The sequence below is a fragment of the Camelus bactrianus genome, chromosome 10, assembly GCF_048773025.1.
Source record: "Camelus bactrianus isolate YW-2024 breed Bactrian camel chromosome 10, ASM4877302v1, whole genome shotgun sequence".
Lineage (NCBI taxonomy): Eukaryota > Metazoa > Chordata > Mammalia > Artiodactyla > Camelidae > Camelus > Camelus bactrianus.
The window spans coordinates 26,120,697-26,147,670 of NC_133548.1; the positions used below are offsets into that span (position 1 = coordinate 26,120,697).

Sequence of the window (26,974 nt, forward strand, 5' to 3'; positions counted from 1 at the left end):
AACATATGTTTGGGCAGCTTTTAACATTTTATTTGGTTGGATCTTCTGATATTTTCCCTCAGATATAAGTCCTTTTGACTGTACTGTAAACTGTCTGGTTTATATAATTTATGCTGTAATTTCTAATTTTTTGAGCTCTAGGGAAACACAGAAGATGTTTCTACCTTTTTGTGTGCTCTAGAGTCAATCAGTACTACTGGCTAGGCAGTAATATTTGTTTGGTTAATATGGTGGTATTTACATGGAATTGTTTTTCCCTAGTTTTGGTTCTAACAGTTTGGACACAGAAGTAACACATAGTGAATACAGTCCAGGAAGAAGATTCTCATGGAATTTTCAGAAATTTTAGAATCTTTGAATAGCTTTTCCGTCACTTTCATTGTTGGATTTTGACCCGTAAAAGTCAGTCATAAAGGTTCTCAAAGCTGGTAAAATTAATGGGAGGTCAGTATGTGTGGCTGTGTTTAAGTTGCTTTATAAAAGTATTATAGCAGTGCCATGCATATGTTTATGTTTAATAAATAACACTGACATTTCTTTGACTTTTTTCCCCTCAGAGGTGACATTGTGATTGCAAAAAGCCCGAGTGACCCAAAATCAAACATTTGTAAAAGAGTAATTGGTTTGGAAGGAGACAAAATTCTCAGCAATAGTCCATCAGATTTCTTTAAAAGCCATAGTTATGTAAGTAACATTTCAATTATGTTATTCATTGGTATCATTGATTAACATTAACTGAACACACTGACAAATGAAAATAACTTTTATTCATATTTTGAATATAAGTTAAAATGATGCATTCAGTAGAATTTAAGTCTATTTGTATCAAAAACAATTTGGCCACTATAATTAATATATTTACTTCCTTTTAAAATGCTATGTAAACATCTCAGTAATAATTGTTGCAGGCAGGATTCACCAATGGATGTCAAAATATCAGGCAGAAGTTTGAGAGAAAATAGTATATTTGCATAGTCTCAAAGTATCTCTCCCAAGGTATTTATTAAAAAAGGAAAAATAGTAACTTCATAGAGGAGAAAGCTGACAGACACCACCTTAACTGAGTGATCAAGGTTAACTTCACCAATAACAAGACATGTCAACCTAATGTAGCCCCTGATTTGAAGCACTGAGAAAGGCCATCACTTTTGTGGTATTTGTGCAAAAAAGAAGATTTAACCTCAGTCTAATCATGAGAAAACATCAGACAAACCCTAACTGAGGGTCATTCTGCAACGTAACTGATCAATACTCTTCAAAAATGTCAAGGTCTTTAAAAAAAAAAAAAAAGGAAAGACAGGAATTGTCAGAGGTTGGAAGAGACAAAGGACATGTGACAACTAAATGCACTCTGGAATCCTGCCTTAGATGGTTTTCCACTGACTTGTTAGTGGAAAATGTAAAATCAAAGTCTAGTTTAGTTTTTAAAAATCCTATTTACATTTTTAGAATAGATATTTCATATACCTTTGGTGTAGTCAACTTGCCAATCCTGTTAGGAAAAAGAGCAAGAGCAGTGGAATGAAGATGAAATGAGCAGGTGTCATGTGGTAGCACCTTTCACTAATCACACAGCTGCTGAGACAGACCTTGTAGCACAGAGGGGTGGCCTTTTGTTTACTCAGCATATATTCATTTTACTTTAGTTATAACTTAATTTTGTACTTTTATTTAAATTTTGTGTCACTATCAGATTATTAATATAGCCGTTACGTCTATTAACTACCTTTATCTTCATCCCCAATGTAAGTATATAATTGAGTTAAATTGTCTTCCTCATTTTAATTTATTTTGACCTGTAATCTGATTGCCCAATTAGTAAGTTTGATCAATAGACTATTAAATAATCAATCTATTATTTATTTAGCGTCCATGATAGACTGTAGTTCAGCTGTGCAAATGTTTATTACACTTCTGATATTTATTACTACAGTGCTAAACATCCTAGTAATTGTTCGCTGATGACGATACTAATGATAAAGATAGTGTGGTGTCAGGTAACCTGTTTTTCTATGGCTTGCATCATGGACATTTATCCTTTTAGTTTTTTTAAATGTCAGATATTTACATAATGATTTCACCTTCACATGACTTACAATTTCATGAGGCATTCTAAGTTGCTTCTGAGTTGCTTTAGCAACAAGCATGTACTTGAGACCAGAAATAGTTTTGTTAAGACAGGAACAGACTCACAGACATAGAGAACAAACTTATGGTTACCAGGGGGTGAAGGGGGTGGGAAGGGATAAATCGGGAATTCGAAATTTGCACCTCTTGGGAGTGATGGAAATGTTACCTATCTTGATTGTGGCAGTCGTTTCATTGGTGTATACATATATCAAAATTCATCAAATTGTACATCTGAAATATGTGTAGTTTACTGTATAAGAATCATACCATAATAAAGGTGTTAAAAAAAAAAGAAATAGTATTGTCAACAGACAGAATAACAAAACATATAAATGATAGTATCTACTCTCTGTACTTAAACAGCACACCGTTGTTTTCTTTTAAAATTATTAGAGGAGAAATATCAGGATGAAAGGATTTAGATAATATCTCTGCTGAGTAATCAGAGAAAATAACCAGAGGACTGTAAGATGTAATTTTTTTTTAATATTCTGTTTAGGGAAAACATTCATCGAATTTTTATGCTTGATGAAAGGATAAACTAGAGGGCACTGCCATTTTGTTTCAGGTCTGTTCCATTCACTTTGGTTGCATGTTTATAAATATGCAAACATAATTGTAACAATATTGGCCAACACTTACTATGTACTTACTCTGTACCAGACACTGTTGAAACTCTTTACAAGGGTTAATTTATTTAATCATTGACAACAACAACCTAGTGAAGGAAGGTAGTAGTAGTATTTGACAGACAGAAAAACTGAACAACAAGGAGGTTAAATAAATGGCCCAATTGCAAACAGTAAGAGAAACAGTTGAAATTCAAACGTAGGTAGCCTGGCTATACCCAGAATTTATATTCTTTAGCATGCCACTACTTTTCCTCCCCAAATACCCTCTACTTACTTATTTCTACTCCCAGTTAATCAAGTTGTGCTTCCTTTAAAATGTATGTATCTTTATAATTTTTAAAATGAAAGACAACTATTTCTGATCAGGGCCAGTATTATATCTGAAAGAGAAGCCAGTGATTTTTGAAGGCTTCCCACCCCCCACCAGTTTTTTTAGGTTGGTTTTTAAGCCATGAGAATTGTATAGCTATTATAGAACCACTTTAGCAAATGTGTTCCATTAATCAAGGTGATTTATAGCAAAAATTCATCCAAGTTTGGAGCACTCTGAAGAGACATCCAAGCTGTTTGCTGAGTCTCCCCCTCCAGAGTGTTCCGTTTTCCAGCTATCTCAGAAGCATACTGGTACTATATTTTATCAAAGAGGTTTCTTCCCCTTGTCTATGCATCCTCTTAGAAAAATCTTTGTTGTTTACAAGGTGAAGACATTACTACTCAAATGTTGATTGAGCTGCATAATAAGGATGATGTATATTAAATGTGTTTTAAATTTCAGGGAAAAAAACATTTATTCTCCTAAGTAGGTGCTTCAGAATGTAAAACACTAACCTTGTCATTTGGAACCTTGAATATAGAATTTAGCATCTGAAAGAAATAGCATTGTTCTTTAGTTGGCATAAAAGAATGTAAACAGATCATTGGTTAAGTGATGTGGAACCATTTTATTCATTCTAGAGTTCTAAAAGTCCATGTGGCACGCAGTACTTATGAACCATGATTTATTTTTTACATTAAGCATTTGGAAACTAAGCAGTCCGTATCAAGGTGCTATTACAGTGGGCTTTGCTTATTTTGATGATATTGATGCCAGTAGTTCTTTCCTTGGGTTATGGACTGAGCATCAACTACGGGGATATGAGCATAATTTGTGACTCTCAAAAGAAACAAACTACTCTGCTCGAACATGTTGAATAACTTGCCTTTCTATACTACAGGAATTCCTCAATTTGCTGCTAGAAACCACTAATTTGCCAAAAATAATTTAGTTGGAAGTAGAAGCATTTAGCAAATAGGAAATAGGTTAAATAAACTGGTGTTCTCCTATTGATTTGTGCAGCAGGCAAACTGCGTAAAAAGCCTATTTAATGTAGTCTCCATTTTACTAGGGAACATAGGGCCAGACCCAGGAAATATAGTAAAATTTTGTTATAAAACTGATGAAGAAATGAAGAAAAACACTTTATACTCTTTCTGAGGGTAACATTGTGTGATAGTCCAGGGCTGTGATTTTAATTCACTGTGTAGCTGTGGTATATCAGGCATTTTGAAATACAGTCAGTGCCTATCAGCAAACAAATTCCTTTGACACCACATCCTTCTATAGGAGAGTTGTATATACTTACTGACTCCACTCTGAATCTTATATTCTGTCTTGAACTCTTGCCAGTTAGGCTTTGGTCCCCAGCACTTAGTTGAAACATTTCTTGTTGAGTCCCCAGTGACTTTTCAGTTGCTGACCCAGTGGTCAGCTTTCGGTCCTCATTTTACTTGACCTGTTGTTAGTATTTGGAACAGATGTCCTGAAAACCTGGTTTCCTTTAGTTTTGGGAATACCACTCTCTCTAGGTTTTCTTCCTGTCTTTCTGCTTCTTCTGAGTATCCTTTATTGGTTCCTCTAAATATTGGAGTAACTAAGGGTTTGTTTGTTAAACTTCTTTTGTTTACGTACATGCACACTTTAGGTGACCTCATCCTATCTGATGGTTTTAAATACTATCTAACTTAACTCCTGAATTTATATCAACCACAACTTCTTCCATGAACTCCAGAGTCATATATCTAATAATTTGTCTAATATCTCCACCTTACTGTGTAATGATCACCTTGAACTTAGTATGTCCAAAATTAAACTCCTGATTTTCCTTCCCAAACTGACTCCTCTCACATATTTCCCCATGACGGTAAAGGCAGCTCCATTCTTTTGCTTGCTTAGGTCATAAACCTTCGAATCATCCTTGCCTGTCTTCCTCTTTTACTCTCCCATCCAATCCACTGAGGACTGTATCTTCTAAATATAAACAGAATAGACCACTTCTTGCCACCATCACTGCTACCTACCGATTTGTTGCAAGACAATTTCATCTCTTGTTTTCTTGCAGTAACTTCTGAATTTCTCTTTCTGCTTATAACTTTCCCATCTTCTTGCCTCCCTACCCCTCCACTGACTACTTTTCACATAGTAGCTGAAATGATCCTTTTTAATAATGATACTTTAAAAAAATAATAATGTTATTCTTCTGTCCAAAGAGCCCAGTGGCTCTCCATCTCATAATAAAAGCCATGACCCTTAAGATGGCTTACAAGACCCTGCATTCTTCTTGCTGCCTGTTCTTGTAACTAAAGTTTTGTTGGGACACAGGGACACTCACTTGTTGACATAGTGTTTGTGGCCACTTTCAATAGAACAGCAGAGTTAAGTCATTGTAACAGAGAGTCTGTAGCCTGCAGAGCTTAAGACTGCTTCCTGTCTGGCCCTTTACAGAAAAAGTTTGCTGACCCTTGCTCTAAAATAAAAGGTTCTTGATAGTAGGGATTTGCTTTGATCTCAGCTGATTCCCCAGCACCTAAACTTTTATTTGGCATCTAGTAGGTAGTTTAAAAATACTTGAAAGGTTAACAAATGTAAACATGAATATAGTCTGACTGTCTTTTCTTTTAGTTTCTATTTTATTCATTTTTTTCTACTAGTTTCTACTACAAATGTGCTCTGAAGTAAAGTATATGACGTGCTATTTTTTTTTTACTAATATAGATGTTCCTCTAGCTCACCACACTGTGCAACTAACCAATCTGTGTTCACTCTGGTCTTCATAGAAGACGTGAAAGCTGAGCTGCTTACATATCAGGGTTACCTGATCACCTTCCATATATCCTGGTGAAAGTTAGAAAACACTGGAATGCCCCTGTTACTTCGTCCCAGGACAACATTGTGCTGATTAAATGTTTCTTTCCCCAAGTGACTTCTATTTGGACTGAATGATAGTTTTATTAAAGCAGACTGAAAATCCACTTGGCTCTGAAGGACTTAATTAGTTTGGTGCACTCTGAACTTGATCTGATTTAATCTTCTACAGGAATGGTAGAATTGAGGTACCCAGGACTTACCTTGCTTTCATTTTGAGGGGAAGTTTCATTCCCAGAAATGCTGTGGTGGTTTTGTTGCAATGAAAGCTAAATTGCCCTTGCAGCATGCAGTACCTACTACTTAGGTTGTGTGGTAATAAAGGTTTTCTATATTTCAGTAGAAATGATGTGCCTTTGGACATATTTATCTACTATACAAGTACTTTGTTGTTCTTTTGATCCTTTTATTGGTTGGCAGATTAACAATGGGTAAGTTGTTACCTGAGGTTGGTAAGCTGCTCCTTTAAGTGTAAACTTCTGCTTTCTGGAGGTGGTTTATTACAAAATGAAGAGTCTTTTTTCTAAATCTTTCAAATAGTTAAAACTATTTATTGAATTTAGTTTCTCAACCATAGCAATCACTTTGTATTGAAGGTGGACATGTTAATAGAAATATGATTATGGAGACATCAGTATTTTCCTGTAGTTAGAGCATAGCAATCTTTTGCTATTGTTAAAGGAAATGTATCTGTACTTATTAGAAAAATTATGTTTTTACTTTTATTTCTGATCTATCAAAATACCAGTTTATTTAAAGTTTTTGGTTCTTGATACCACAGATCCCACTGTCATACACAAAGGTGAAATGTTCATCAAATGCTAATCTTTACTTCAGTACAGTGATGGTAGGTGAATAAGAAATGTAGTACTTCTTACATTTTTCTTTTTGAATTATAGACTATGTTAATAACAGCATTATTTTGTTATCGGCAGACGTGTAAGAAATAGAGACAGTTTCACATTTCAGAAAAAAAACTGGTTAAATGTTCTCAGGATGCACTGGTGTAGTGCAGTGTTCTTAAAAGGAGACCTTGGAAAAGGGACAATATGCCAGTAACATAGCTGTTTTACTGTGTATTGGAAAATATTTAAATGGGAGTGATGGGCAAACTGAAAAACATCTCACTAATTGGACAACATTAGAAAATGGTCACTTTATATAGTTAACACTAATAGCCCCCAGTGTGTACTGTGTATTTAGGTTATAGTTGAAATCCTTGAATATCCTAATGCTGTTTTTCTGTTTGTTTAAATGTCATTTACTTTAGTTAAAAGTCACAACCATATGGTCTTCTATTACCACTCGTATTATAAGCAGAAAAAGTACTGCAGGGAGAGGAGTCATCAAGTTGAAAGGGCTTGTTTATTATAAGCTGCTGATACACTAAATTCTTATGTCATTTAAATAGAAGAACTACCTAATAATGTCACTTACTACAACTAGGATATCTAAACAAAGGACTTGCTTTTTGCAGACTATAGTGATAAAACCCTGGGCCACACATCCATTTCTCAGCAACGGCTCCCAGGATAATCAGTCATGGCATACTGCTAATGCCTTGATTGCAGCTGACGCGGAGGAAGTATGTTTACTTTTTTGCTAAAGTGAAATTCACTACGGAGATGACGTGACTTTTTCATCCTATAGCTAACACAATTCTGAAGATAAATTTGACTTATTGTTTACAGTTCTGAGGTGTTTTTCTTCCGATGTTAACACTAAAAAAATTATCTTTGAGGCTCCTACAACTTAAGCATCTTCTGATGTGTTCTCTGAACATTTTCAGAATAATTTGATCTTAGTTTATTAATAATATGCAGTTTATAAAATATTTTGTAGAAATATGTTTTATCTTAATATATGTTTAAATATGTATATGTATGAAGATCAGTGTTTCTGCTGAAAGAGTAGCAAGTCTTCATGAAACTAATGTGCTTTGTTCACTTAAAAATATTTTAACCACTCAAAGTTGGAGTGTCAGTGCCGTTGGTGTGAATCTGAGGAGATATTTATGCAATTTAATAAAATGCCATAATCATATGTACTTTTATCTGCAAGTTATATGAGACCTCTGTACTTTTAGGTTGCTTAAAAGTAATCAGGAGAAATTACAAAGACTGAAACTGTAACACTGCTGTTCAATGTAAGTACCTGAGGCGGACTCCAACTCTGATGGTGTGAGGAGAACATGTTCCAGGTGTCATGGGGCTTCCTAATCTGATACAGTGGTCTGCTGGAACGCTGCTGTTGACTAGGTGGAATATGTTCAAATGTCTTTCAAAAAAAGCAACTAAATGAAGTTCTTGTCTTACCACTTTTGAGTAATTAAAATTCTCCAGGTTTCTGTGACCACTTAACCTTAGTCTACAAAAGCATTCTCACTCTACTAAACTATTCTCTACCTAAAATAAGAATGGAAAGAAGGAATTAAACACTTAAAAGCACATATGCATGTTATAAAACAGTGGTGAATAGTAAATTAGCTAGAAAATACTGGCATTACAAGCCATTGTACCGCTACCTGAGATATGTGAGAATGCTTTCTTCCTGGGTTAGAATTTTCATAGATATTTTAAGAAAATTTTAGAATCATTTGGTTTGGCATAGCTAGTGCTTGCTTTCCTACTAAACACACATACAGAGCCAACAGGGAAAGAAGACAGACTACTTAACTGTAGGGTAAGTAATTTAAAGTTCTAAAATACAACTTAAAGTTCTGATCTACTTCCTGTACATTGTGTGTATGACTAAATCAGGAAGGATTACAGAAACCTTCTATTGTCTGAAGAGACTTGAACTTCGACTGGACTTCCCTATGTAGAGAGTCAGAGTAGGTCTAGGGACAGACTGGTACAGACTTCTGACTCTGACTGCAAACGTACCCAGCCCCAGACCAATCCCAGCCTTCAGGCATCTTGTTAATGAGGCTGTGCCTCAGGAGCAGCAGGAACTGCTGGACGGGGTAGGGGGCGCAGGGGGAGGACTGAAACAGGGCTGAGGAGGCTGCAGGGGTGGGCAGATTTGCCAGACAGTAACTTCACAACTTTCCTTTTATTTGCTCCTGCATTCATTAATTCCACAGACATTACTGAACTGTCCAATAGAACTTTCTGAAAAAATGGAATATTGTATATCTGCACAGTCCAATATAATAGCCACTAGGTACCTGTGGTTGTTGAGCATAGGAAATGTGAGTAGTTGCCTGAGGAACTGAATTTTTAGTTTTATATAATATGTAAAATTAAATAGTCCCATCTTACTAGTGGCTGGCACGTTGGACAGTATAGCTTTAGGAGCTTGTAGTCAAGTTGGAGGAGCAGACAAGGAATTACAAAATATTGTAATAGAGGATATTTATCCATACTGGGGTGGATAGGATTACTCCAGACTGGGGAGACAGAAACGTGAGTTGAAGTTCTAAAGGATAGGTAAGAGTTAGTCAAAGCAAGCAGCATATTCAGAAGGTCTAGAAGGGTGAGTGCAGCACTGTGCTTTGGGCAACTCCAAAAGTTGAGTTCCTATGTCTGGAAAATACAGTGAGGAACGGTGGGTAGTGAAAAGAGAAAAAAATGAAAATGTAAACAGGGCTCAGTTCCTTGTATGTCTCAAGCAGGGGAATAATATTATCAGACTTAGTTTTTAAAAGATCACCCTGATATTAGTACAGACTAATAGAGGATGGTTTGGAGTGGGAGACACTTGAGGCAGGGAGACCAGTTAATAGGATGTGAGTAAGACATAACTGAGATAATAACATTAAAAATGGAGAGAGTACAAAGTTTGGAGAAAGATTAAGGGACTATCCAGACAGGATTGGATGTTGGAAGAAATGGAATTGAAAGTCTTAAGACTGACCCAAGTTTCTGGCCCTAGCAATAGGGGTATGTGGTGCATTAAAATAGAGGATTCTAGAGGGGGTAAGGGTATAGTAAGGGTATAGTGGTAGAGCATGTGCTTAGTATGCACAAGGTCCTGGGTTTGATCCCAAGTACCTCCCTTAAAATAAATAAGTAAATATATAAATAAACCTAATTACCTCCCCCTGACAAAAAAACAAAATAAATAAAATAAAATAGAGGATTCTAGGGGAGATGTTCATTTGGGAAATGAAGAGAAGATATATTCAATTTTGGAGTAGTGTAGAGGCCTTTATAATAAGCCTAGGATAGATTATATTTTACATAAATACAATGACAATTAAATTATTATAGGAAGTAGGGGAAAAAAACAAGTGATTTCCTAGACTAGTATCTGAATGCTATACTGTTTCCTCCTTGATGTATGTTTTCATGACCTCTTGGTCAAAACATTGTTCTTCTGCTCTCAGCCCTTGGAGATCAATCCTAGTTTTTAAAGATCTTTAGCTATTCTCTTTGTATCTTACATCATCACAAAAAATGTCATCTGTTATCCATCCACCTGCCTAGTTTGCAATTTCGTATTCACAAAGCTAGATTTCATTTTAAATAACTTCCAGGGTATGGGACATTACAGTTATGGTTTTAATGACTAAAATACAAGTAGGAGAAGTGTCTGTCTATCAGAGAAAATCATACAATACAATTTTTTAAGGCATTAGTAACATCAAGTTAAGAAGATCTACATATTTTATTTTAATCATTTATTTTTTGGAGTATGAACTCTCTACTACTCCTTATCTTCTATTTCTAGTACCATTTCAGTGTTAATCAGTTTCCAGCCAATCTCTATATGAAGGAGAAATTGAAAACATCTACCAAGATTCATCTATAGGAATGAATCCATATAGGGATGAGTTTTGACTTTGGGAAGAATTATTTGAAGTCCCAGGAATCAGAAATTTGGTGGAAACCTCTTAGTACGTATTCTGTATAGTATGCATCTGATTTACCAAGTATTTAGACTTCTTCTAAGAGCATGAGAAAATACGTTATTTACATACTTACCACTATATTCTGCTGTTCTTTGAAGTACCCTATTTCATTAAGTTGGACTTTTATTTAGGAATATGAGAACCAGCGTGTACATCAGGCTATATTAAAATGAGAGTACAGCCATAGTCTTTAAATGAAAATATGAGATACTTGTTTTAAATACTAATCTATAAACAGAGCAGGTAACCTTTTACAAATAGAACAAAAAAACAAAATAACCCACTGTCCTAGGGAAAAAACTCTGTAGGATTAGGACAGTAGTATTATATGGCTGGGATGGAAAGGCCTATTTACTGGCTTCAATCCCAACCCTTTACCCCTTCCTCTACCTTCTGACTAGTTGGTAGATGGTTCTGAAGAAGTGAATGCTTCATAGAGCAGCTTCTTAGGCATTTGATATTTAATAAACATTGCTTGATAAAAATGTTAGTCTTTACTACATTTGGATGGTTTGGTCTTAAAAACTGAATTTAATTAAACCAGTTAACATAATTAATATGGCATGTATTTACAACTAATGTACATTTTTAATTATTTTGGATCCAATTCAAAGTCTTGGCTAGTACCAAAACCATATAATTGAATATACTGTAAAAGAAAATAACCAAAAACATAACCAAAGTAAAATTGCAAAGCACAGGTCACTTTGCAGAGAACTGGGTAGACTGCATAACAAACCAGGAACAAAGAAAGCCCGGCAGGCATCATTCATCCAGCTGCTGGAGCAATTGTTAAGAACAGCTTATGTTTAGTGAGTCCTTACTGAGTGCCAGGAGCCTTATGTGTTATTTCACTTGGTTTGCAGAATATTTCTGTAAGGCTTTTATTAGTTCTAGTTTTATAGATGAGGTTTAAATAACCTGTCCAAGGTGTTTAACTAAACAATGGCAGAGCTACAATTTGAACTCAAGGCTATGTAGCAGTGATGCAGGATAGGACAGTATTAAGGCAGAATTTAAATGGGGAGAAAAAGAAGCCAGACTGCATAGAAATAGTACCTACTGAAATAATCAGTGTGCTCACTGTTCTGTGCCTAGTCCTTGAAAATGTTAATCCCTTTGTCCAGCATTTGGGAGCACCTCTAGCAGGACTCCAGATGCTCCACTTTGGTACACAGGTATATCTCTGCAAGATAGGATGGAATTGCCGGTGATGTCTACTTTTGCCAATATTTTATACTTTTTCTAAATTAGATGTCTTTTACTCATGTAATTAAAACATGAAAAACAAAAATTTCAAACACCAACCTAAAAAAAAAATATGGGATTTATTAGGAAAAAAGCTAACTAGTGGAAAGGGACGAAGACTGAGAAAGAAGGCACACACGTGTGTATGTTGTATGTGTGCATGTGTGTACTGTGACTCTGTGGACTGTATCTTTAAACAGCATACTGAACAACCTATCAGAGATTCCTGTTCAGCCTGGAAGGAGGTGTTGAGTACTTAGGGATAAGATGAAGGAGCTTAGCCTGCAGTAGCTATGAGAATGAGCAAGTCTTCGACTAAGCTCTAAACCTACTCAGCAGGAAGATGCTCAATAATGAAAGAGAACCTGTTAGTAAAAAGCATCCCCCATCATTACTGTCACCCCAGTGCGGTAGGTGTAGCCCACTGGAACTTTTATGCAAATTCCTCTTTAGTGATAATTGGCTACGAACCTAAAGTGGCACCATTTTTAAGTAGGGAAGGAAAATAACAGTCCCCAGCAATGATGCAGGGTAGGATAGTAGGAAGTCAGAATTTAAATGGGGAGAAAAAGAAGGACTGCATAGAAATAGTACCCATTGAAATAATCAGTGTGTTCATTGTTCCATGCCTGGTCCTTACTGTCAGGCATCTAGCATTTGGGAGCACCTCCATCAGGTCTCCAGATACTCCACTCAGGTAGACAGATGTTGGCAAGAAGTTGTGGCAAGGAGAATGCCAATGAAAATAGTGAAACTGTTGCTTTACTTTTGTTTTCAAAGATATCCATAACTGACATTCGAGAGTCCCATTTTTTTAAATTAAAGACTAATAATGTTTTCTCAGCTTGTGTTCTTAAAAGCCCTTCTACTTGATTGCCTCTCTGGGGATTTAATACTTCACTTTTTGACCTGTCTTTATTTATAGTTTTGATGGTATATATGTGAAAGGTAAACTCTAACAATTATTTACTGATGGTGTTTCTAATTTTGCTGTTGCATGAGTCAAGCAAATACAGGGTTTTATGAAGTTCTTTTAGAACTATAGAATTAATAAATTATCTCATGTGGCAAATATTCTCTCCAGTAGTTTGTGTGGATAGCATCTTACTGTGGCTACATTTTGGTGACACAAGTCATGATTAAGAAGAATAAGCATTAACCACATAATGGTATACCAGTTTGACTTGTTCCTTCTTACCTGGAAGTAGGTAACATAAAAAACAATTATTTGGGTATTGTTAGACTAAAATGGCATGTTATGAATGTACATTCATCATATGGACATCATATGTCCATCTTCTTGGACAGGGACACTATGCATTTTACATTTCACATCATTCTGTGAGACACAAAACAATCTTTAAAATATATGTGGAAAATGAAATATGTTAAAGTGTAGTTGATATATCACTTCTGTTTGCTTTTGCCAAAAAACCCCACAAGTCTTTGATTGCTTTCATAAGCTGTGTGTGCCTCTACTTTTTCTATATAATTCAGGAAAAGGGAAAAATAATCATGTCAAAGAAAGGATTCCAAAAAAGGTTGCCCCTCTCCTTATTACCTTTATGATTTTTGTTTCTTTAATAGTTATTGTTTCCTTTATATTCACAGTCAGTTTAGAAGAAACATTAAAGAAGCATGAGCAATAATAGGGCCAGTGCACACCCTCCTTTTGCTGGTTGTAAATCATAAAAAATCTGGCAAACAAAGGGTTAATTTTAAAAATCAGTCTGTTATTAGGATTTTCTGATTTTGAAACTTTTGAAAGGTCAAACATACAAATATCTTACTTGTCAGTCAGAACCTTTTCTTAATAGGCAGTCTTTGCTTAATCAAATAATAAATGAGTTTGATTGCAGTTTAGTAAATGTGTTACTTGATATTGTGGACTCTTTCATCAGATTTCACTTGAATCAAGAAAGGTAACACCTGTGGGTAGGTTCACAAAAGCTGCTTTTGTTAAATGGACACCCGCAGGCCATGAGGCAATTACATTTGTTGCTTGTACTATAAAGGAGGCACTTAACTAGACCTCAGTAAGTATATAGCTGAGAACTAGAGGCTTGATTCTTTTGTCGGGCCCTGAGATTAGGTTTTATCATAGCTCAGGAAGTAAACCTCTGACGTAGAAAAGAAAACCAAGAATGACTTAAGGGTTCTTTCAATGCTTTAAAATTTAGCCTACAGCTTAGCTGTATCTGAGATCCTGGGGAAATTCAAATTTGTGCGAAAGTAAAAAAATTTTAGGTGGCATTCATTGTAAACATATATTCAAATATTTTTATTCAGTATCATGCATTCATTCAAGTTGGTGTATTTCCAAAAGTCAAAGAGGAAAAGTAATCTAACTATTTAAAAAAGTTTTGGTTATGAAAAATAATAAAGACATGGAATTAGAGCTTTCCATCTTTGGCCATTTGCAAAATATTCATTATAAATGTGTTTGAGTTCTTTTCTACTTATTTGGAAAGTTATAAGAGGTTTTTGAAAAGTACGTTTAAAAATATATTTTAATCTATTTTAACTGTAATACTTTATTATAATAATATTGCTATAAAACTTTTTTTCTCTTACCTGGTTTGAATTTTGAATTCAGTGATAACCAGTAGGCTAAGCCAACAGACAATAACTGCGTTTTGAGGCAGAAAGGAAATTTTGTTCTGTTCCTTGCCTCAGTCCATACCGAGAGGTCAGGTTTTGAATTTTGGAGCCATACCAAAAATGTATTGTACTTTGTTTGTTTAAATAGATGAGTTCTTAGCTAGACTAATGTTTTAGTTATCCAGCGATCTGGTGACCATACTGCTAATTGCAGTCATTTACTTGCATTATACAAAGGAGCAGAGCCTACTATATGAATTGGAAGTTAGGTCCACACTCCCAAAGACAAAAAAAGTTTTCTTAATTTTTTGAAAAGTTCTTCCTGACTTGCATCATGATGGGAGAATGTTCTGTTTTTAAAAGGTGCAAGTATTACTTTGCTGTACACCTGAAAGTAACATTGCAAATCAATTACACCTCAGTGAAAAAAAAAAGTTTTAATTAAAAAGAAAAGGTAAAAAAGTAAAAGTATTACTGAAAGGGCTAGGCATATTAAGATACCCAAATATATACATGTGTGCGTGTGTGTGTGTGTATACACACACACACGCACACACATTTAATTTTTTAAGTAATACATTCTAGTCACATAAGTAAATTTTAAAATACATAAAACAAAATTTTGTGGTTTTTAAAGAAATACTTATATATAAATAAGCCCTGTACTTGTATATTTACTGACTATATTCATGTAAATCCACTATTAGTTTGTTTAACTAGCTGTTTACTACTATATAAATAAACTCAAATTTATTTAACCTCTTATTTAGCCTACTGAGGAATATTTATACCTGTTGCCAATTTTGAGATGCATGCAATAAATACCATAGTGAGCTTCCTTGCTTGTACACAATTGCATGCTGAGTTTGGCAGATCTTTTCTAGAGATTTCGATAGGGAAAAGATAAAACAAATGCACACAGGGGATGCCACTAAGTGGGGTGCAAGGTAGAGATGCCAAAAGCACACTTTATATACATTAGTATTTTTAGTTCTCACCAAAAGGATTCTCTTCATACTGTTTTGAGGTACGCTAGAAAAATAAGACTTTAAAAATTGGATAATTTGAACGTTTGGCAATTATGGAGTAACTGGTGCTAAACTTGCCCTCCTGCTATAAAGAACTAGAAAACTGGACAAAATACATGAAACAGTTATTTTCAGATAATGCACAGCAGGCAGTACAAGATCTGTGAGAGAAGGAAACAAACCCGGCAAGCCTTATACTTTCCCCAACTTCTGCCTTAGGGCAGTTTTCTGAAGGTACAAGGAGGGAAAATTCAAACCAAATACTGTGGGTTTGCTGAGTTGAAGAGACAGAGATTAGGATAGAGGGAAGTTTAAGTGGTTGGAATTTATGCATCAGGCCACTGGGGAGAAAAGAGCTACAGAATATTCTCTAGAAATCTTCCTAGGGATTCTCGAGGTTTCCGGACTGAACACTCTATTGAGCCTGAAATTTAGAGACTGAGCAAAGAATAGCTAGTGGGGAGCCAAGCAATTCCCAGAGCTCATGCAGGATGGAGAGCCATTTAAGTTCCGACCAGCCACAGTGGACAGATCGCATTGAATGTCCAGGGCATTCAACAGAGACTGCAGAGTGTCAAAAGCCTTGTGAGTAGGGCTGGAACAGCTTTTACGGTACAGTGTGAGAGAGACCCAATTTAATAAGCTTCAAACCAAGGCTTAAAAAGAATAAGCTGATCCACAGCGAACTTAAATGCCTACCCCAAAACAAACGGACCTCCTCAACATACAACATTCTAAAGACAACAAAATCCACTCAACATTTCAATGTTCAGTTCAGTCACAAATTACTAGGTATGTGAAGAAGTAGGAAAATGTAACCCATAACCAGAAGAAAAGTCAGTTAAATAGATCCACAATTGACAGAGACAATGGAATTAAGACTTGTGCTCTGAAACACCAATTATAAATATTTTCAAGGATCAAGAGAATGAACCTAATGAGGAAAGAAATGGTAAATATAAAAAAGAACCAAGTGGAATTTCTGAAGCTTAAGAATATATAGTCTTTACAGCAGATTGGAAACTGCAGAAGAAAAGATCCCAGACTGGGAAGAAATATTTGCAATACCTGTCAAAGGACTTGTACTCAAGGTATATGAAGGGATCTTAAAATGAGTAAGAAAAATCCATTTTAAAAATGGGTAAAATATCTTAATGGACACTTCACAAAAGATACACTAACAAGTACAAGAAAAAAATGCTTTTCAGAGAAATGCAAATGTAAAGCCACAATGTGATACCAGTAACCTACTAGCATGGCAAAAATTTTAAAAACTGAAAATGCCAAGTTTGAGGAGGAACAGAAACGCTAGAAAAATATGTTACTTTGGGAGTGTAAAATGGTGTAATTTCTTTGGAAAAGTCTAAGGTTAAGCATACACTTGCTACCCAGAAATTCTACCCCTGTGTATTTACTAAAAAGAAATACTATACGTGAATGTTTGTAGTGTTTTATTTGTAGTAGCACAAAATTACGAACAACTCAAATATCCGTCAACAGGTTCGTGGATAAACATTGTAATTCACAGTGGAATGCCACTCAGCAGTAAAAAGGAATAAACAGTCGATGCATACAACATGGATCAATCATTTTAAAAAAGCGAACAAAAGCCAGACACAAAATAGTATGTACTGTGCAATCTCATTTATGTAATATTTAGGAATAGGTGAAACTAGTCTCCAGTAGCAAAACAGATCACTAGTTGCCTGGGACTGGGTATAGAGGTGGGAAGTTGACTGGAAAAGGAGGGAACTCGGTGGCATGATAGAAATGCTCTTGATTTCTATCAAGATTTTGGTTGGTGGTTACATAGGGGTGCACATTTTTTAAAATGTGTCAAAATTTAAAATGTATGTGTACCTTTTCCTGTATGTAAAGTATACCTCTATAAAATTGATTTTAAAGTGTATACCCTTAACCCATAGCAAAAATAATTATGTGTTTCAAAAGTGGAGTAATTTCAAACATAATGAATTTTTTTACTGAGAAACTGAGTAATTGAGAGGTCAGCAAAGGTGACTGCTGATTATAAAAGACCCACACTTAGAGCTGTTCCCTGTTTATGGAGAAGCTCTTTTTAGATTAAAGGTGACATCAGTGATGAGGTTGTTCCCTTGATGTGTGTACTTTATATCAAGCACTGAAGTCTGAGATGTAGAGGCTGTTCCTTTACTAAAATGGAAGCATGGGTATTAGCATGCGTGGGCTTCAGATAAGTAGGAGGTAGCACGTTCCATACTTGAACCTCCTCTTCCTATTAAATATCAGTTGTTTTAAGGATCAATGAGTTTGTTTGAATTAAATAGACCAGAAAGCCATGTATACATACCGGTTTATGTTACTATTCTTCCCTTTTGTTCCACCTCTTGCAGTCAAGGACTTGGTATGGATAGCCTGGGCCGCACCCTCTAAAGGCTTCTGCTGATTTGTTCTGGGTCTCTCCTAGCAGATTCCTTTCTGTACTTGTTAATTTTTATTACACCAGAGATATTCATCACTTTATTTAGCTAAACTCGGAAGAAACTTAGGTCATAATTGCCACAAAAGTGATTGTGCTTTACAAGAATTTCTACTTACTACAATTAATCACCAAAAAATATATGCGTTCTACCTTTGGTTTAGGGTTAGTAAAGAATTTAGATCATAACATGATTATTGTCTATTGATTTTTTTGGGATAAAACAGTAGACATACACAAAGGCCAGACAGGTAATGTTATAACCCAGGGCCCCATGTAAGGCAGACTTTATAGGGTTAAGTGTTCCAAACAACCAGGAGTATTTGGTATGGGCAGGTGATGTTGGGGAAAGCTTCATGGAGAAAGGGAGTGTGTACTGGATCAATGGGACAGGCAGAAAAAGATATTCCTAAATTGTTTGTATGTTTATTAGGGTTTTTTTTCTTTTTTCTTTTTTTTTTTTTTTGCTTTTACTGGTGTCCCTAACTTTATTACTGTATTTACTCATATATATTACCTGTTTATTTAGAACTCAGGAACACACATATTAAGAAACTATGGAAATTTAAACACAAAAGATGTTCACGTTATAGCTTCTCCCAAAGTAGTACTTCAGAATACATTTAATGACTCATTTTAGCTTTTCCAAATGCACTATTCTGTTCTTCCTTTCATTTATGACCTGAGATGAACTCATTTTTCTACTTGAGCACTGTTAGGCTTCACTGCACATAAATCTACTTATGTAGGTGGGAACTAACCTTGCTACTGGCCCTAGAACCTGTAACTAGTTCTACTAGTAAAAGTTAATGATCTTACAATGTCTGATATTCTCTCAAGAAACTTAAGATTCTTTCTCTACAGAGAAATTTAGCATTTAAATGACAATAATTAACTTTTTGCTAATATTTCTATATAAGACATTCTGAAATAATATAATCTCTGATATAAAGTGAAATTCAAATTTTACATGCTTGTATGTAAATTTATTTTTCCAAAGATAAGTCAGGGTGATGGGGAGAGGGGGAGGAATGAACAAGCAGACCACAGAGGATTTCGGGCGCAGTGAAAATACTCTGTATGATCCTATATGGACACATGCCATACATTTGTCAAAACCCGTAGAATGTACATCAAGAGTGAACCCTAAGGTAAACTATAGACTTTGGGTGATAATGACTCAATGTAGGTTCACCAAGTGTAACAAATATGCTGCTCTGGGATGTCAATAATGGGGAAGGCCATGCTTGTGTGGGGACAGGAGGTATATGGGAAATCTCTGTACCTCCCTCACAATTGTGCTGTGAACCGAAAACTGCTCTAAAAAAATAGTCTTTTTAAAAAAGTAACTTTTGACATTTAAAAAAATTAAGTCGTTTCTTATTAAACCTAATAGGAATAATATTCCTCACATAAGGTTCCCAAGTAATTAACCAGTCAAAAGAACAGTAAAAATGAATTCCTTCCCAGTAGGTCATTTTGGCCTGGTCAATATTCAAATTTCTGGGCTAATAAAAACTGTAAAAAAAACCCTACTTTTTAAAATGCAATTTTAAAGATTGTTGCTGGAGAGTAATTTTTAAAGTTTATATTGAACAGAAAATAATGGGCAAATGTCTCGTATCACAGAGGGCATTTTTTTAAAGTAATGTGTTCTAATCTAAATATGCTATGATTGTCATTGAGTGAAAATTTAAACTTATGTTATTTACCAGTTAATACACAGGACATATAGAAGATGGGATCTTTTTATTTAGTAGAAGGTCACCATCATTAATTATACAGCTGATGATTTTATAATAGGTCCTTCCAGTTCTTGGTCATTATTGAAGTATAATGCGTTGAAGATACGGCCTGTACAAAGGCAGAACAAGGATCTTAATTAGAATTCTGACAAGCCCACTCCAATAAAATGATGAGATTATTTGTAATTGATGTCACAATCAATTACCATTTAGTTCATCATGAGCATTCTAATAGGTCTGGCCTTGGTACTGGCCCCAGGACGTTGCTGAGTGAGTGGCTGCCCTGCTTATGCTGTTATTGAGACAGGAAGGCACATTTTCAGTCAGCATCCTAATGACCTCTTTTGAAGTCTATTAAATTAATGACCCTGTCACACTGTTTTGATCTCTTATAACCTCAGTTTGGGGTTTGTGTAACAAATGAATGTTTGGGAACCATGTGGCAAAAAAGATAGGTCTTTCTAAAACTTGAAACCGTGATATTACTTACTAATATTTAGTAATTTTATTGTGCAAGAAATAACAGCAAAAATGTAAATCATAGGGTTTGAATGTATTTTATAAAAGAGAACTTTAGGACACTTCTCCCTACCTCCAAAAGGCATGATTTTTATTTATAGTATCGAGATTTCTTTCTTTTTTTAAAGAGGCTCCTTTCTTCTCTAATTCTAGGTGCCAACAGGTCACGTGTGGTTAGAAGGCGATAATCTGCAGAATTCTACAGACTCCAGGTACTACGGACCTGTCCCATATGGACTAATAAGAGGCCGTATCTTCTTTAAGGTACGTTGTTTTCTGCTTAAAACATAGGCTTTCTTTTCTGAGCTGGGAAATAACGTTTCTTTCAAAATAAACTGTGGAATCTTCAGACTGTCAGTGGACTTCACTGTTACAATGACTACATGTTATGGACATGTTGGCCTTTCTAGCTATAAACATTATGCCTTCTCCCATTGTTTCAGGTAATTGAGAATAATTTCGTGTTTGAATAATAAAGTTCAGACTACCTTAGTTGTAGCGTAAGAAGCTTGTTAATTTGAGAACTCCAAAAATTTAATTCTCTCTCATACAACTTTTCCAACCATGTTCATATCCAGGACATATATTAACATGCATCTACACAAGAGCAGTCCAGAGTCCAGCTGGCTGTGATGCAGGGATACCCCAGCTAAGTACAGTGACTTTACTGTGCCTGCAGTAAACACATGATTCACAGTAAACAACACTGGCTTTTCACTTTGTCACAAGCGGTAAGGAGGAAAATAGACATGAATACTTGGGGCTGTTGGATAATTTACAGGATTTTTTACACTTAAGCAGATGTTATATTCAAGTACTTAGGTTTACAGGTAACTTTGAGAGGAGTCAAAGAACACATGCACAGCCCCACACACATTTATTTACATACCACATACATATTATTTCTTAAATGTTTGAAATGTTCCAAACTTTAGAGTTTAAATACACAACACACATACAAGTTTACTTTCTACAGTCTTACTTTGATGTAGAAAATTTGTTCCTGACTGAGGAATAAGGAGAAAATGTTTAATTATATGACATAAGGAAAGGGATGGATGGGAAAAAAGGTAATACATCATGTTTAATAATTGTCTTCAATCACATTTTGATTTTACAGATTTGGCCTCTGAGTGATTTTGGATTTCTACGTGACAGTCCTAATGGCCACAGATTTTCTGATGATTAGCAAGCACTTATTCTTTTGTTATGATTATTGTCTTCTGTTCAAGTGAATTTATTACTGTCACTGAAACCATGTATTTACTAATAAACTATTTGCTATTCAGTTTTATTTTTCATTGTTAAATGTAAAGAGTAAGGGACACATATTCTGCAAGCTATAGTTGTTCAAAACATGAATAAGTCATCCAAATTTTATGATATAAAAATATTTTTATGGAAAAAACCTAGAAAAACCTCACTTTTGAATTTTTGGTTTTATAGGTATAATGAAAAGTAATTTACTCCTCTTGAATATGCCTCATATTTTAGCTACATTTACAAGGCAGAGTAGTAACTATTCTTGTAAGTCCAAACCAACAATAAATACCAAGAGTCTGACCTCATGAAAAGCTGCTAAGTCACATGCTTGGATCACTTGTTTGCAATTAAGGCAGAAAGTTTCAGTGATCCCATAAAGGATTTCTTAAAATTTTTTAAATGAGTTCTGACTTACACTGTACATAAAATATTAAATATATAGAAAAATAAAATCTTTACAGTCTACTATAACCCATAACAACATGTTGTAAAAGTGCATTTTGTCGTAACAGCAATGCGATGGTCACCTTTTCTGACTCCAAGGCTATCCTTTTTACTGTTGCCACTTTGCCTTCTTATTACCTCTGAAATAACCTCATGAATATCCATATCCAGCCTTCATCATGGGAGAGCTAGGATCACATGTAATTCACAGAGATTCTAACGTAATTCTAATGACCTAAGAATCTGAGATAGTTTCACAAAAGATCTGTAACTTTAGCAGTTACAAATATGTTACTTCAGAAACTTAGTAACTAAAGAGGAATATGATGATATTATGACCCAATAAAAGAGGAGACATGCTTGTATGAAGAAAGAATTCTCATTTTGTACCAAGAAGAAAACGAACCAATAAGAAAATTCTCAGATAGGAATTCACTAAATTTATTCAAGTCCTCTTTTTTGTGATCTATAAATATAAAATTTAAATACATATAAATAGTGAAATTAACTTTCTATTAATATGGGTGGCCTTTACTTGTAGTCTTTTATTTTCTCTGCAAAAAATAAAGCTGACAAAAAAGAATCCTACTTTTTTCTTTTTTATCAGCTTTATACATTTGCTTGACTGGACAAAGTTAGAGTGGACTCTTCTCCACATGTCTTCTCCACGCATCTGAATATACTAAGGATTCCACTCTGAACAATTTCAGCTATAATGAAGGAGTTCTATAATGAGTGAACATGTATCACAAGAAATTAGGGTAACTTCTTCTATTTCATCCTTTGAAACACTGTATTTTCCACCACATCGGCAACTCAGAGAAAAAGAATGATCATCTGCAAAGAAAACAAAATAATGCTTTAAACATTTACAAGTAACTACTTTGTTAACACTTTTTAAAAAATTCAGCTATTCCACAGAAATTGCAAAATAAAAGAAAGAAGCTCAGTCAATATATATTTAAATGAGAACTTGAAAAAATTCTTATATAGGGGCAGTATTTCTAAAAATTATCTGCCAGAATATCTTTATCTACAGAGGTGATGGATTGAAGCTATGAAACAATAGGCCAGAGATCTTCTAGTGGAGAGCAGATGCTCAGAAGTGACCAATGAGGGGACAGAGCTCAGTGGTAGAGCATATGCTTGGCATGTACGACATCCTGGGTTCAATCCCCAGTGCCGCCATTAAAGGAGAAATTTTTTCTTTAATTAAAATTTTTTTTAAAAAGTGACCGATGAAATTTACTTGAAGTCTTCCATTTTCTTAAATTCATATAAGTTTTACCTTCTTCTGAATAACAGTTTGTCTAAAATATTACTGTGAAGGAAAAACAGCCCCACCTGTCACATCGGTAAGGAGCAGGCTTTTACCTGCCGTATATATACCCTTTTACAGAAAACTGCTGACTTGACAGTTTATCAAGTTCAGTATTTGAATACTCTCCGTTTTGGTATCACACTATTTCAAGAATGTTGACTTGAATATATAAACATACACTATAGTTTCTGTGGAAGCTGTGTCTGTGTACCTGTTTGTTTGGTGTTTACAAATGATTTAGGAACCAAAAGGACAATCACTGAAGTGAGATGCCCAAAGGAGGTTATATGGTGCAACATTTCACTTAGTAATGGTGGAAATTTTGTAAGTCTGTCATCTTTGGGAAGCTGAAATGCCTGGGCCTTTTAACTGAAAGAATCTCTGATCACTGGTCATTCCACTTTACTGTCATAGACAAGTGACTGTCAAAGAAAAATAATTACTTATCACATTATTTTACTACTGTCATTAAAAAGATTAGAGGTAAATAAACAGTCTCAAAAGACATGATTTCTTACAATCAAATTATCTTCATTCAGTTCTCAAACTTCATTTAATACTTAGATCTCATCATATGTCATGGAAAAAAAGAAGAAAAAGAAACAAAAAAATTCAACTGCCTTGCATTTGTTCTGTAATCAAGTTTGGTCTTGGAAAAATTAGCAATTAAATAAGCCAATTTTACATGTTTCTTTTATTAGTAAGGAAAACATTAATTCATTCAACCCAATCCTGTTTTCATTTGTCACCACAATCTTTTTTCTCTACAAAGAAAAATAATTTAATCTTGAATTTTAAAATGCTGGCATTTTCCCTATCTGAGCCAGCATATATATGTAGTAGAGCATGCTTTCAAAGTTAAACTTATTATTGTCTAAAAATGTACATATTCTAAACATTGATTTTCTTAAGCTAAATCTCCCTCTTGTTTTTTTTGCCACCTCAGTGAACACTGAGAAACAATCTGAGATGACATGTGCTTCGTAAATGATGCAGTGGCCACCATGGGCTACTGTGGAGGTTTGTCATAGATGATTCCAAATGTTAATGCTCACTAAAAACTCACATCTTGTTAAATTTCTTCTTATATTATTCTCCTGTCACTTAAAGTGATATCTTCACAGAAATCATCATTTTAAATATACTGAATGAAGACAGACTAACGAAACTGTATAACAGACTAACTGTAAGGAGAAAGGCCAACTTCAAGCTCGCCCTAGTTCTTCAGGTGTGCCCTTTAAGCATAATAAAATGCATCATTTCCTACTGTTCGTGGCTCAAGAAGCTGATAATCTGGCTATGTTTATCATGTTGGATTTCATCCACTTTTCTCTAGTTCTGGATCTTCACCTCCTAAGGTTATTCTGAAAATGACCATGAAGGAATTATCCAACGATTTTTTACTTGTCCAGCTGATTGCACTTTTTATTTAATTTCATCTGCCAAGACTGCTCTTTTTGATTGCAAGGACCAATTCAAAATCGCAAATTCAACTGCAAAACCTACATGACCTACAATATTTTTTAACATATTCCTGTAAAAATAATGGCTTCATGAAGCTATTGCTCAGTATTTTCTCCCCTAAGGATGAGGCCTATTTCCATCTTTACAATTATAAAAAATAGACACCTAAAGGACATTTGACACTTTTAAGATTAACTGTAGCTGCTTATAATTGATTCACTGGCTATAGCTGGGATGCTTCTTTATCTTCTTGGCTGACAAGTTTACTTCAGGGAGTCCCAAGGACAATAACATTTATCGTAATTCTTGATTTCATTTTGTTTATTTCCTTCAATATCTTGGCATTTTCATTTGTATCAAAAGGCCCATATATTTTTTGACTGAACAGATGTCTGAACCACTAATCCATATTCTTAATTTAAAATAAAATATTACATTATTAATTATATTTTAAAAATTTTACTGGAAAAAGTTAAAGTTAAAAAACTAGTTTTCACTAATTTTTTTTCAATTTTATTTTTTCAGACCCCTCTCATGAGGCTTGTATTTTATTTATTTTTTTTTGTTAATGGAAATACTGGGGATGGAACCCTGGACCTGGTGCATGCTGAACACGTGCTCTAGGACCAAACTATACCCTCCACCCCCACTATTTTCAAATTATAGGAATTATTAGTAAACAAAATGTATTACTCATATCAACTACAACAAGAATAACTAATTTGTCCAATGAGATTAAACACACACATACACTGATTTGATAAGCTGGCAATACTACATTTTTAAAAAATATTACTTAGCTGGGCAGGTCTCCCTGATAAATGACATGTTCTAATATATCCCCTTCACAAACTAGCAGGGAAACCAATGTCACTAGTGTATTCTATTTTCACAGCAGTAGCTCTTCCTGTTTACTCTGATGAAACTATCATCAACCCCTGGGAGCCCCAGGTACACAAAACCTCAAGTTTTCCAATCACTCACTGCAAATAAGAATTTCTACCCCAGGATTTCATTTGGCGGTTTGGTTTAGGAGCAGAGTGGCCCACAGATAAAAACATGATTCCCCTTTTAGGTCAATATAGCTTGTGACCCAACTTCCTAAGAGCACTTAACAATGTGCAATTAAAAAATAGTCCAGCAAACTTGGTTTCAGAAAGGACGGCTGTTTATCCACACTTATTAATACATTTCTATAAACCTGTAGGGAATTTGTACCCTAAGCTGAATAATAAAGTTAAAGGGTAAAGAGTACATAAAAATTCTAGAAAATAATAAGATTTGCTTCATTTGCTCAGAGAAACATGGAAGTGTGGTATTCATGGCTTCCGTTTCGAAAAAGGAACTTAATGAAGTCTAACCAGAGCAATTCACAGAACTAATTAAAAGAATGAAGAAATTAAGTTAGATGTAAGTTTTAAAATTCTACTAATAGGAAAGAGGAAAAGACATGACTTCGTGGTAGGTAAAAAGGGAGTGATTTTTCTTTTCCACCTAAGACACAAAAGATGGGGTAAGAATCAAGCTCCAAGTAAAAGAGTAAATAATATGTTTAACATTAAAAGCCCTGCCCTGACAATTTATGATTCCAATGAAGAAACAAAAATAAATACAAATTTTAATTGGAATTCATCTCAAATGTCAACATAGGAAGGATGGAAAATTTTTTGACTTTATTTTCTCTATTACACAGATGGAGAGTAAACCAAAACTCGAAGTAGCTTAAGAAAGAAAACCTTATGAAACCTTATGTACCCAACATCTAAATAGAATAGAAAAAAATAACTGGAAATGAGTCACATGGGAACATCAATAAAGTTTAGAATGAAACAAAAATATTCCAAACAAAAACACCCACGTACATATAGTAAGCCAAACTATTATTTCTTTTTAGGATTTCCAAACATTCTATGAGGCTTTCTTTGATATACAAAGTTCCTAAAATTTTTCCTCACTGTAATCAAGAGAGAAAAATGATTCCGACCTTCATTCCAAGACATTTCTTCAAGATATACTTGAGCATCTACTGGTCCCATGTTTCTTAGATCATCTTCTGTAAAATCATAGAATAAGACACAATTTTGA

At 34.7% G+C, this 26,974-nt stretch overlaps 2 protein-coding genes across 9 annotated transcripts in view; one reads left to right on the forward strand and one right to left on the reverse strand.

Moving 5' to 3' along the window:
• Nucleotides 1–21,685, forward strand: part of IMMP1L (inner mitochondrial membrane peptidase subunit 1) — a 69,008-nt gene extending 47,323 nt beyond the window's left edge. For all 5 annotated transcript variants that reach the window (XM_010964729.3, XM_045523728.2, XM_010964727.3 and 2 more), the window contains 3 exons: nt 558–684; nt 20,551–20,661; nt 21,518–21,685. In XM_010964729.3, coding sequence (XP_010963031.1) covers nt 558–684; nt 20,551–20,661; nt 21,518–21,586 — 307 coding nt within the window. In that variant the 3' untranslated portion in view covers nt 21,587–21,685. The remainder of the gene's footprint in view (nt 1–557; nt 685–20,550; nt 20,662–21,517) is intronic.
• An 844-nt stretch (nt 21,686–22,529) lies between these two features.
• Nucleotides 22,530–26,974, reverse strand: part of DNAJC24 (DnaJ heat shock protein family (Hsp40) member C24) — a 47,395-nt gene continuing 42,950 nt past the window's right edge. For 3 of the 4 annotated variants that reach the window (XM_010964731.3, XM_074372213.1, XM_045523731.2), the window contains 2 exons: nt 26,874–26,942; nt 22,530–22,941 (listed from right to left, as the gene is read on the reverse strand). In XM_010964731.3, coding sequence (XP_010963033.1) covers nt 22,811–22,941; nt 26,874–26,942 — 200 coding nt within the window. In that variant the 3' untranslated portion in view covers nt 22,530–22,810. The remainder of the gene's footprint in view (nt 22,942–26,873; nt 26,943–26,974) is intronic. The other variant, XM_045523730.2, reaches the window with a different exon arrangement.